Source organism: Pipistrellus hanaki (assembly GCF_964339955.1).
Source record: "Pipistrellus hanaki genome assembly, chromosome: 1".
Lineage (NCBI taxonomy): Eukaryota > Metazoa > Chordata > Mammalia > Chiroptera > Vespertilionidae > Pipistrellus > Pipistrellus hanaki.
In genome coordinates this window covers 187,189,731-187,201,885 of record NC_140503.1, presented here as the reverse complement: position 1 = coordinate 187,201,885, position 12,155 = coordinate 187,189,731, and the positions used below count along the sequence as shown (strand labels likewise).

Sequence of the window (12,155 nt, the reverse complement as noted above, 5' to 3'; positions counted from 1 at the left end):
TCAGGTGAGGAACCCTCCCAGGTGCCGGGCTTTGGGGTCAGCAGGTGCGGCCAGGGCACTCACTACCCGCGGGCCCTCGTGTCCCGCTCCCAGGGGGCGGGAGCGCGTCTCCTAGGCGCTGCGGGTCCCACTCCTCCTGGTCCCATTGTGGGCAGGAGGGAGACACCCAGCGCTCCCAGTGGTTATTTTTAGTAGGTATCTGACCTCCCCCGCCCCCCTTCACCCCCCCTCCCCCCACCCCACCGGCGGGGGCGGAGCGGCCGGAGGAGGTGGGAGCGGAGGGGACTCCGGTGTCTCCGCGTGCACCCGCCAGGACCTGCACCGCAGGACCAGCTGCCGCGTCCTCCGCAGCCGGCGGGCTCTCCAAACCGACCGGCCACCAGAGCCCGCAGGGCGGGGAGGCGGCGGGGAGGAGGGAGCGGAGCAGCGGGAAGGGGCGGGGAGCGCGCTCCTGCGGCGGCGGCGTCCTCCTCCGGCGGCCGGCGCTCTCCTCTCTCCGGCGGACGCGGGGCTTCGCAAATGGCTTGTCCCGCTCTCGGTCTGGAAGCCCTGCAGCCCCTGCAGCCCGAGCCGCCCCCCGAGCCCGCCTTCTCGGAGGCGCAGAAGTGGATCGAGGTAGGTGCCCTGGGCGGGGGTGGGGGCGGCCTGGCAGGGGCTCCGGGAGCCACTGCCCCCCCCCCTCCACCTCCACTCCCCCCTGCGCGGAGGACAGGTCCCGCCTCGCCTCCCCGCCGCGCGTTCTCCTGCCCGCGGCGGCTTCGGGGCGCCCGCCGGGGCCTCGGGCGGGCTGCGGCTCCCCTGGCACCTTGGCACCGGCGTCTCGGGGCGAGGGTGGCGGGGGGAGGAGGGGGACACTGCGGGCTGGCTGTGCGCTTGGGGGGCAGGGAGCGGCTCCCGCGTCTCCATCACTCCTGCCGGCCGGCCGCCAGCCGCGCAAATCTCGGCTCCCGCCGCCGCCAGGCGCTGCCGGGGCAGCACCATGTGAGCCGGAGCGCCGCAGAGGCGCAGGGAGAGCGAGGCCCCGGAGTCCTTGAGGATGCCGCATTCTGGGGGTCCTCCACCCCCGCCCCCGTCCTCCCTTCCGCCTTTGGGCCCCCTCCCTGCCTCTCCGGAGCGGGGTTGGCAGTGTCTCCACGGCAGTGCACACCCCGGAGCCTCTGGGTGCTCCTGGCGTGAGGCTGGCACCGTGCACGGCGCAGGGGAACCTGCAGGACCCGCCAGCCGCAGAGACCGTTGCCCACCTATGGGCAGCCCCCACCCCACCCCACCCCAGAGGGGGCAGGCTCCCAGGGGCCGTACCCGGGGTACCGGGCCCCGCTGCATAGTTCACTTCTCGTAGGGCTCGGTGGCAGGCCAGGGAAATCACTGGAGCTCTCGGGCTCAGTCCAGCAGCCACTCGCCGGGATGATCCTGATTCGCGATGTCTATCTGTGAAGGCAGCTTGGGGGCCCTGCGCGCTCGAAATGACGCGTTTGAGGCAGGAGAGGGGGGTCAGGACGCGTGGAGGGCGCGAGGGGGTAAAGGTGACCCCCCAGGGATCCGCGCAATAAGCCTGTTTCTCTGGCCAGCTTTTTTTTTTTTTTTTTTTTTTTTTTTTTTTTTTTGCAGTAAGCGAATTTGACCCTCTTTTCCTGAAGGACAGGCACCCTCCTTGGCTTGTAGTTCAAAGGAAGAAATGCCACAGCTAAGGCTAAGTCATGACCCAGCAATGGTGAAGCCTGTTAGTGCCCAGCCTGTCACTGAGTGACCCTCCCTTCGCCCCCCCTTCCTGTAGCTCCGCGGATCTCAAGATCCTGCTGGGGTCACAGAGCTACCACGGTACAGATTGAAACCTGCCGATCTGCCTGCAGAAACCACACTCACTCAACGCTGCTCCAAGGCTCCACCAGAGAGGCCTGCACCTTAGACCTGCTTCATGCAGGCAAGAGTGTTAGGCAGAGTTTAGAAGCGTCCATGCAGAAACAGGGTTAAACAGACAGAAGAATAAATCCCAGGCTCTCTGGCTAAAAGCCCCAATCACGTCCCTCATACGCTGGTCGCTCGTGCCCAGATGAGAAAAAGACCTTGGCTGTTTATGATTGATACGCGGCTGGAGTGGCGCGGGTGTGACAGGTGCTTTCTCTGTGCTGCATACTTGGCTCGCAGAGCACCCAAGAGACATTTGCTGTCCTTGGCTCGGTTCAGAGCTGCAGAGCTGTGTTTTTCATGCTCTTGAACTTGAACATGTTCAGGAGAGATCTCTGGATGTGGATGGCAGTGAGGGGCAGATATAAGAGCGGAGCAGTCTTACAATTCCGGAGGCACGTGGTTTATTCCCAGTTTCCTTAGTTGCGAGGGACAGTGACACACTGCTCTAAAACATGGATTGTGGTATGAGTCACACACAGGAAGGTGCACATATCTTAAGTGCACACCCCCTTGAATTTTGACATGTCTGTACTGCTCTAGCCCCCACCGGGATCAACATCTCCTTCAGCCCAAAAGACCACAGTCACGTTTTAAGTGGTGGTATATTTCAAGCCAAATAGTATGCAGTACAGAATCTCAGCTTTTGTCCTGGTTCTATGAGTGAAGAAGAGGAGGAGGAGGAGGAAGAGGAGGAGGAGGAAGAGGAGGAAGAGGGCTTCCTAAGAAAGTAGAATCCCCTCAGGCCCCGGAGAAGTTTGGCATTATTCTCGGGCCTTTGCCATTGGAGAGAGTGAACAGGGGAGTGGGGCATGTGCGGCTTTAGGACGGGCCAGGCGCCCTTCTCCGCGTGTGCATTATTGAAGCAGCTATCTCCTTTCCATTGAGGAGTTCGGTTTCAGGGAAAGGAGAGCTTCCCCTCCCAGGCTGTATAAAAAGGTATTTGCTCTAGGAAGAGAGAGAGAGCGAGAGAGACCTCCCCCCATCCCCTCCCCAAGGTTCCTGAAATGTAGATGCTGCGTCTGCAAACAGGGTTACCCAGGAGCGGTAGCAGATGGTTCTGCGGGCAGTTGCCGGTGAACAAAGATTCCTGGGCTAATAGAGCAATACTGGCGTGCTTAGTGCGAGCCGCATTCCCCAGGGATTGTTATCTGGAGACAATTGCATCTCCTTTAGGGGCCCCATTGTCTTGGGCAACATCCTCCCTGGCAGGGCTTTGTTTTTCGCTTTTGTTCAGGGGGCGATTAAATTTCCCACAGGCTTTTTCTTTTTTCTTTTGAGTAGTCAAGAATTTCACCATTTCAGAAAAATGTTCCCTTGAGTGCAGCAGGTTAATAAACAAACTTTGCCACTTGTCTTTCCCCCTCCCCTCCGCCCTCGGTCCTTAGTCTTTCTTGAGTCCAGGAACAAACTCCAGAGATAACTTGGGGGTGAGGAATTTCTCGGCCTGCAGCCTTGGCTATTTGAGGGCTGTGTTACTGGGCAGGAAATGGTGGCCTGGGAACCTTGCTTACACCTCACCCCCTTTCACCCTCCACCCCCCAGCTGCTGCCTTAAGCTGGTGAAGGTGAAAGCCCTAATGGAGGTTACAGACCATGTGGGAACCGCTCGGTACCTGCTCCCGGTGACTTTATGGCTATAGGAGCAGGCTGGGTGTCTTAATGTGGGTTTGGGGAGACTCCTGAAAGAAATAGGAAACTTCAAGTATTAATTGTGACTACCAGCAGGCAGGGGCCTACATTCCTCCCACGCTTCTTTTCTAGAAGGTCTTTCTAAGCAAAGGGGCAGAGAGTACTGTGTAGCAGTTAGGGGGTCGGACTTTGAGACTGGACAGCCTGGGTTTAAATGCCGGGTCTGTTGCCTCCTATCTGGGTGAGCTTGGGCAGGCCGCGTTTCCTCTCTTTTTAGTTCTAAATATTTTCTTTGAAAACTAGCTCTAGTTATTGACAGAAATAACAAAGGGATATCGTTGAAAGCACCTGTTAAAACAGGAATACTAATAATAGCTTGCCTACCTCATCGGAGTGAGATGAGGATTAAATAAATTAAGACTATATTTAAAATGCTTGAATAGTACCTAGTATTTGGGAAGTACTGCATAAGTAATGGTTAGTATTATTTTTACCATTAATATTACTCCTGTTATTATTTTTCCTACTGCGATTTTTATTACTAGTATTACTACCATCACCATGATTCTCATTGTTGTTACTGCTATTGTTGTTAATAATAACTGGAACTGATTTTGAAAGAATAATTTCAGAACCTAAATTCCTAGTGTAAAAAATATAATTCAGTTACCTACTGGTCTCATTCTACTATCTTCACCTTGTTAACTCCAGATGCCTGGACTAGAGATTAAGTAGAGGCAATATGTTACTCTCTAACTTGCATTAAAAGAGAATTAGGGATCAAAAGAAAACCTGTAATATATACTCATAAAATGATCCTCATAAAATGGTGCCTTGATAGTATGTTGAATATTAAAGTTTAATGCATAGCCTTTGTTACCAAACTTTTCTTTAACATTTCTGTTGATTTTAGAGAGAGGAAGGGAGAGGGGCTGAGAGATACAAACATTGTTGAGAGAGAGAGAGAGAAACATCAATTGGCTGCCACATACTCCCCACTGGGGATCAAGTCTGCAACCTGGGCATGTATGTGCCCTGACCAGGAATCGATTCAGTGACCTCCTGGTTCATGAATCCACACTCAACCACTGAGCAACACCAGCTGGGCCTTTGTTATCAAATTTTAAGCAGTGTTCACTGTCTCTCCTCTTGCAGACAATCCAATATTAAATCATCTCAAATGCACAGTGTTTTGTTCACCAAAGTCTCAACTCCCACAGGACAAAGAATAATTTCCCCATTTATTTTCTTTTATTTCTTCCTCCCCTCGCCCCCCTTTCCCTGATGGTATTTATTGAGTTACAGGAGTTGTGAGCTGGTAGATGATTCTAATTTTCTTGCCCCCCCTTCACCTAACAGTGCTTCCCAAAGTGTGGTACGCGTATCCCAAGGCGTACGGGAAGAGTTTGGTGGGGGTATGCGTTGCACCGGAGTTTGGTGGGGATATGCACTGCACCGTGCTTAGCTGCGCCTAATTCTGTGTTCTCATGAGTATGAGGGGTACTCAGCGTTATGAAAATTATAGAAGGGGTACACATATGTCAAAAGTTTGGGAAACACTGACCTACAACAATATTCATCCCTAATCTGTAGTTCTCTGCGATGCCAAACACTTAGAAACAGATGTCCCTTCAACTTGGCCTCGGTTGTGATTAGGAACAGGTTGCCAAGTCTTTAGGGAGGGGTTGGACATTTCAACTAACCTTAGTCTTAGTTCTCAACTTGAGAAGTTTCTGGACTCCTTTAACTTTAATCATAGCATTCTTGTGGGGCTTGATGATGAATATAATCTTATTTGTGACCTAATCCATATTTCACATGAGTGGGAACGACTTGCAGTTCATCATTCTGGCTCATTTTTCCTGCCCACATAGAATTGTTTTCTTACTCAACTGGGACCTGATTATAAAGATTAAAAGCACCAAGGGTATCCAAGACAAAAAGCATGTTGTATGGTTTGGCAGTAGGGAGAATTTATGAGAAGCCTTTGAGAGAATCTGGCATTTAGTGGCCAGCAACATATGACACTGACGATGTAATGATGAGTGAACATATACCATAAGTTATACAATCATTCCACTTCTCCATCTCTTTAGGAACTTGATGACTCACATCTTTATACTGCAACAGAAATGAAACTTTGGATATGGTTCTCCAGCTCTGCACTGAGAGCTGAGGAAGAGGAAGGAGAACTTTTTCTGGCCAGATCAAGAAAGGAGTAGTGGTTTAAATTGATATGTAAATCAGAGCAGGCAACAGTGACATTTAAATAGCCTGGCTTGTTTGTATACAAGGGCTGCTATGACACAATGCTGTCATGTGATGGGAGAACAGGGAGGCCCCAGAGATTTGGGGAAAGAGGAAGTGGAATGGGAGGTAGAGCTGGCACTTTCTGCTCCACCATCTCCCTGGAAACCGAGTTTGCATCAAGGGAGCTCCAAATGGCCAGACTGAGCTCGGGCCACCAGGAAGGGGTGGGGCATGTGTTCTCAGCAACTGCATCTCTCTGCCCCCTGCTCTTTGCGGATGGATGACAATGGAGCCATGATGCAGACATCTGGCTATGATCCCATGGGTGGCAGTCAGTGCAGGGTGGGACCAGGCAGCTCCTGGAAACTGGCCTGCCAGCTTCTCTTTTTGCTTTGGGCCATTCTGAAACTTAAAAGTGTCATAGTTAGGTGGGACAAGATGATGCTAAGAAGTGAATGATCATGCATAAAAGCTGATATGTATTTTTATTTTATTTATTTATTTATTTATTTATTTATTTATTTATTATTGATTATGGTCTCACATAATTGTCCTATTCCCCCATTCCCATCCCAAACCCCTCTCTAGATATGCCCCATCCCCACCCCCCATTGTCCATGGCCACTGGCTAGGACATATGTATGCACACAAGTCCTTTGGTTGATCTCTTCCCCTTCCCCCCATCCTCCCTTACTTTTCCTGTGAGGTTTGAGAGTCTGATCGCTGGTTCTCTTTCTCTGGGTCTGTTTGTGTTGTTCATTATTTCCTCTAGATGTGTGAGATCATGTGATCCAAGAAATACCCTTGTAAGAACCTAAACTGCAACAAGCCATAATGGTTATGCTGAGAGACAAATGAATCAGTCTGTAGTGAGTTCCTTTCTGGGCCAACAGTTCTTTTGCGTCCCAATTTCAATGCCAGATAGATCCTTATGTGTACATGCCAGCCATGATATTTCAGATCTGGTTGGTAGACAAATGGTGGTAATGCAGGTCCGCCCGTCTCTGGTTTGGTCCTGGGCATCCTTCAGCAACCCGCGGCTGCTGTCTGCTGGTATGCTGAGGCGTCGTCAGCATCTTCCATCTCTGAATTGTGTCTCTTCTGTCTTCATGGCTGGAGCGCTTCTGTCTATTGCTCTCTGTTACAGAATTCCAGATGGTCTCAGAGTTGCTTTCTGAAAATATACAAACATATTCTCGACCAAAAGTTAATAAAGGGATATTTTCTTTAAATTTTATTTGGGATTCTTTTCCATTCCCCCCCACCCCCCCAAATGATTTTCCCCTGGCTTGTTTTGTCACCATGTGTGTATTTTTAAATTACATTTTTTTTGAGGTGACATTGGTTAATAAGATTATGTAGGTTTCAAGTGAAAATCTGATATGTAGTGAGTGCTCATTATATGCCATACACTGCATTCATTTCTTATAAATAAGTACTATTATTTATCTGCATCTATAGATGAGAAAATGGAGGCTCTGAGCAATTGAGTGTCTTGCCCAAAGTCACAAGTAAGTGGCAGAACTAGGACTTCAAATTAAAGCATCCTTTCTTTACTTCTGCAAGTAGATGTGTTCAGATATCCAAAATTTATAGTTGAGAAAAGCAGGCTTTTCAGGAGACTGTCCAGGGTCATCTATTTAGGAAGAACTTAAGAGTTGGGATTTGGCCGAAACCGGTTTGGCTCAGTGGTAGAGCATTGGTCTGCGGACTGAAAGGTCCCAGGTTCGATTCCGGTTAAGGGTATGTACATTGGTTGTGGGCACATCCCCAGTAGGGGGTGAGCAAGAGGCAGCTGGTCGATGTTTCTCTCTCATTGATGTTTCTAGCTCTCTATCTCTCTCCCTTCCTCTCTGTAAAAAATCAATAAAATATATTAAAAAAAAAAGAGTTGGGATTTGAACCCAGGCACACTTGGTCTCTGATCCTGATATTGCTCCCCCATATGTAGGACCATGTACAAAAATTCCTCTAAGGACTGAGATTCCAGATCCTGTCACTGTGCAGAGGTGCCCACCCATCTGTGGAGGCAGGATGTGGCTTTCAGAAGCTGTAGCTCCCTAAAAGATTTCCCAGTTTGTCTCTTTCAGCTGCGGCACCAAGGAGCTCTCTTTGCTTGGACAGATCACTTCAGTGTAGCATTGGGTGGGAAGCTTGAAACCAAGGAGGTGTTGCTACCCAGGCCCTTAGGCAAGAGGAATCAGGCTCTTCAGCTTTGCATGTTGCCTTCCGACCCCACATTGCTCAGGCAGAACTACTGCGCATTGGGGTGATCTGTAGTTCAGGGATGCTAGAATCTAGTTTTGTCTTCTGTTGTTATTGCCACAACCCTCAATCACTTTACTGAAGTTTTATTAGACCAAATAGCCAGTAGGGAAGTAACTAGTTTTTAATTTTTTTTTTTTTAAGTTTTGGATTCATTATCATAGGATTTCTTTAGAGGTCAGATATTCTAGAGTACTTTATGTTTATGGTATTAGGGACCATGGTCCTCTTGTTATATATAGTCTTATCTCCAAAGCCAGATGGTGCTTTTAACATTTCTGATTGGAGAAGGTACATTATTCCGTATTTCACATTCCCCAGAGAGTTTGAGTAAAGACCCAATCCCTGTGTGGTCTGTTTTGTTCTGCAGATATGGGTGTGAAGGGATATCTCTTCTAGTGCTGATGTGTTTAAGTGTTGCTGGCACATCTGTCTGATGTCTTCACCATGGCTTCGCCACCTTCACCTGAGAGTTCTCCCTTCTGGACAGGATCTCACCTGGGAACAGTTCTGCTGCTGAGTTCAGCCAAGAGGCAAGGCCTTTCAAGAGAGGAGATTGGCAGGCTCTCCCCTCGGTCTCCGGGTCCCATCCTGAAGAGCGGAAGGGGCTGAACAAAGCAGCTCTGTGGCTTCCGGGAATCTTGGCTTGTGGTCGGCATCCCTATCACCTCCATTCCAGTCTGACCCTAATCATTGTGGCCTTCGTGTTCATGACTGAGGACTGACTCACGTAACATCTCATCTTGGAACTAGATTTTTTTTTTTTTTTTAAGCCCAGTTCACTGTTCTGTGATTTAGAAAAATGTACAATACAATTTGTTTCTCAGGATGTGCGTGTGTGTGTGTGTGTGTGTGTGTGTGAGAGAGAGAGATATCTAAAGCAAAAGAAAGGTATTAGATATAATCTTTTTTGGGTGGGAGATTAAGGCAGGAAAAAGGATGACTTCAGTGTGATTACATGAGAGGAAAAGAGAATAGAATGCTGTTTTTAAGTGATTGAGAAAGATAAAAATAGCTTACACTGAAAGGTTACTGAATGGTACAGGGAAAAAAAAATAGTTCTTTATAAAAAAAAAAAAAAAAGAATGACAGAGTAATGGAAGGACTTCTGCCTGGACACGAGGAGATGGCAAATCTCTGAAGGAAGAATGATGTCATGGAGCCCAGGTCTGCAGTGGCAAAATTCCATGTTTCCGGCGTTGAAAACAACACTCCCAGCGAGATGACTGCATGCGGCCAGCACTGATGGGATGGCCATCAGATCTCAGGGAGTTAGGTTTGACCTAATGGGAAAAAATGAGGTGACACAGTCATAGAACATGTACTTAAGGGATACCTTGGCTGATACCTTTTCCACTAAACTTATGCTAAGAGCAAAACTATATCTTATGGCTTTCCTGGGACCTTAAGAGTTAAATATTGGTTGGGTTGAGAAAGTGCATGTGTCTAGGACTCTGCATTTTGCCTGGGATAATCACTCTGGTATAGCTCCTGTAGCAGGCAGCTGGCCTCCTGGTCAGCCTCAGAAGTCAGGGCCATACCCCACCCGTCTCTCCCTAAATAGCCTGTTAGGAGGCCATGTAAGAATAGACCTACGCTTGTGTCTTTTTTCAAAATAAAGGTCAAGAGCAGAAGGGATTGTAGCTTTTTTTTTTTTATTTCTATGGCCCAACACTATTATTTAAAAATCCCTCAGCCTTATATGTTACCAGATGAGGAAGTAAAGTTACATTTATTGTGATGAGTACACAGCTCTCTTTTCCTCCCCAAGAGACATTTAAAAAAATGATATTCAAACAATTATTTTATGCGAATGGAGGCTAGGATAGGCTTAGTCAAATGGTCTAAAATATGACAATCATTCTGTGAGACGCTTGGCTATCACTCATTAGTTAGCTCCTGTATGTGTAAACACTATATATAAATATTAATGGCACAAACACACACTAATGTGTGAAAGTGTTTAAACAAATTAAAAAATCCATTTCCTGAAAAGTTTTTACTCAGTTCTAGCAATATGCCAGGCAAGGTAAGAGGGTGAACAAAATAAACACAATGCCACCGAAACCGGTTTGGCTCAGTGGATAGAGCGTTGGTCTGCGGACTGAAAGGTCCTGGGTTTGATTCCGGTCAAGGGCATGTGCCTTGGTTGTGGGCACATCCCCAGTGGGGGGTGTGCAGGAGGCAGCTGATCAATGATTCTTTCTCATCAATGTTTCTAACTCTCTATCCCTCTCTCTTCCTCTCTGTAAAAAATTCAATAAAATATATTAAAAAAAATAAAAATAAACACAATGCCCACACCACCTGAAAGGTACAGTGTCGTCGGGGAGCTAAACGATTAATGCATAATTACAAATTGCGATACGTACCTTGAAGACAAAAATGGGAGGGGGAACTTTAAGAGAAAAGTACTTCAGGCAGATAAGGACTCAGGGAAAATAATATTAAAGAATGCTGAGCAGGGGAATAAGATTGATGCTAGTTCATTGAGGTAAGCGTTTTTGTGCACACAACACTTGCTTTTATTGTGATTATGCTTTGAAAAAGAAAGTAGGAAAGCTCTCGAAGTTCTGCAGGTGTGTTGCAGGTGTGTGTGGGAGGGCAGGGAGCAGGGAAGGGAGCAGAGTCAGAAGTTCTCGGATGTTCTTGCAGCCACTCAGCACAGGGTTTGCATGATGACCCACGGCCCCTCTGAGGACCAAGGCTCAGATAAATAAAAACTCTTCTAGGAGAAATGGCAGCGAGGACCTGGGATTCATAGTTGAGATTAAAATTCTTATTTAACATAGGGGCTGTCATGGCTGTGCTCCATTCTGAAGGGCTATAGGAAACCTGCCGGCTTCTCACTGAGTGGGTGGGGCCCACAGATGTCCTCTGATTAGGGATCTTGCCCCTAAATCCCTCTCAAGAAGGGGCTTTATAAATCAATAAAGTCACGTGCCACTTGGGAGCCCCATAAGCTATAACGTCTGGAGGTCCATGATTCTTTCAACACTCAATCCCATCATCTCTAGATCCCAGTGCCTCATGGTCCAACATGGCTCCTGGAGGTTCTTCATCACGTCACCTTTCCAGGAAGCAGGATGGAGCAATGGAACTTGAAGAGTGCATCCTTCCCTTATAAGATGCCTTCTAGAAAATTCTGGCACTTCTGGCTTCCATTTTATTGCTCAGAATTTCAGCAACGTGGCCAGGTCTGAAGGCAGGGGAGGCTGCAGGGTCCCCGGGTCACAGCCTGGGTTCTGCTCCTCAGGAGTCAGGATGGCAGCATAGGGACATCCTGCAGTGCCCCTTCTCTACTTCTCCGGGGACAGACCCTTTCAAGACAGCACTGACATCTGACTGCCTCTGGGGCGGACTCCCTGCTTCCTAGCTAGGCCCATTAATCAGTCCTTCCTGCTCTGTGCACACCTGCCATCTAGTATTAGACTCAATCAGGAAAGTTGTCATTTTTTAGTGACGAATAGATAGTTGTGTAGGATCAACCTCCTTTGAGAAACCCCAGAGCTCTTGTGGCCGAAGACTGGTTCTTAGTCATCCTCCCAGCCCCTCCTTGGCTTCTTCCCTCTGCTCCCTGTTAGGGCCTCACAGCCACAGTACCCACTGCCCGGGAGATTTCTTGGTGAGCCTGTGCCCAGCTATAATTGCCTGATTGGCACTTGGACTCGGCTGTGGCAGAGAAAATAGACTGTTGCTGCCCGCACAGGAAGCAGAGTGTTTTTATTTTTTTTTTAAGAGTGATTTAAAAAAAGCAGTGTACCCAGTAGTTGCCTGGAGACAGTCAGTGATTGGACACTTGGAAAGTGATTCCACTGTTGGCTCTTGGGTGATATCAGTTGAAGGAATTATTTAGGAGGCCAACCTTCCCCTCAGGTTGGATTGGTGTAGGGCTCCCTGCACTTGGAGTTCCTGACTGTAGGGTTGGAGAGCAAAAACCTTTGCTTTTTTTTTTTTTTTTTTTTTTTTTTTTTTTAAATAAACATGCCCCTGGCATTGGCCCTGGGACTCTCACCTTCTTGTTCTGCCCTCACCTCAAAGCAGTCAGCCCCATCTTTCTCACCTGCCATAGGAGTTCAGGTAATTTCCATTTCTCACTGTCAG

The 12,155-nt window shown here is 48.3% G+C and overlaps 1 protein-coding gene across 6 annotated transcripts in view; it reads left to right on the top strand.

Moving 5' to 3' along the window:
- Positions 1-288: 288 nt before the first annotated feature.
- Positions 289-12,155, top strand: part of LIMCH1 (LIM and calponin homology domains 1) — a 318,608-nt gene continuing 306,741 nt past the window's right edge. For 4 of the 6 annotated variants that reach the window (XM_084900385.1, XM_084900380.1, XM_084900384.1 and 1 more), the window contains exon 1: positions 306-615. In XM_084900385.1, coding sequence (XP_084756511.1) covers positions 520-615 — 96 coding nt within the window. In that variant the 5' untranslated portion in view covers positions 306-519. Of the gene's footprint in view, positions 616-12,155 lie in introns of all 6 variants that reach the window. The other 2 variants (XM_084900375.1, XM_084900378.1) reach the window with 2 other exon arrangements.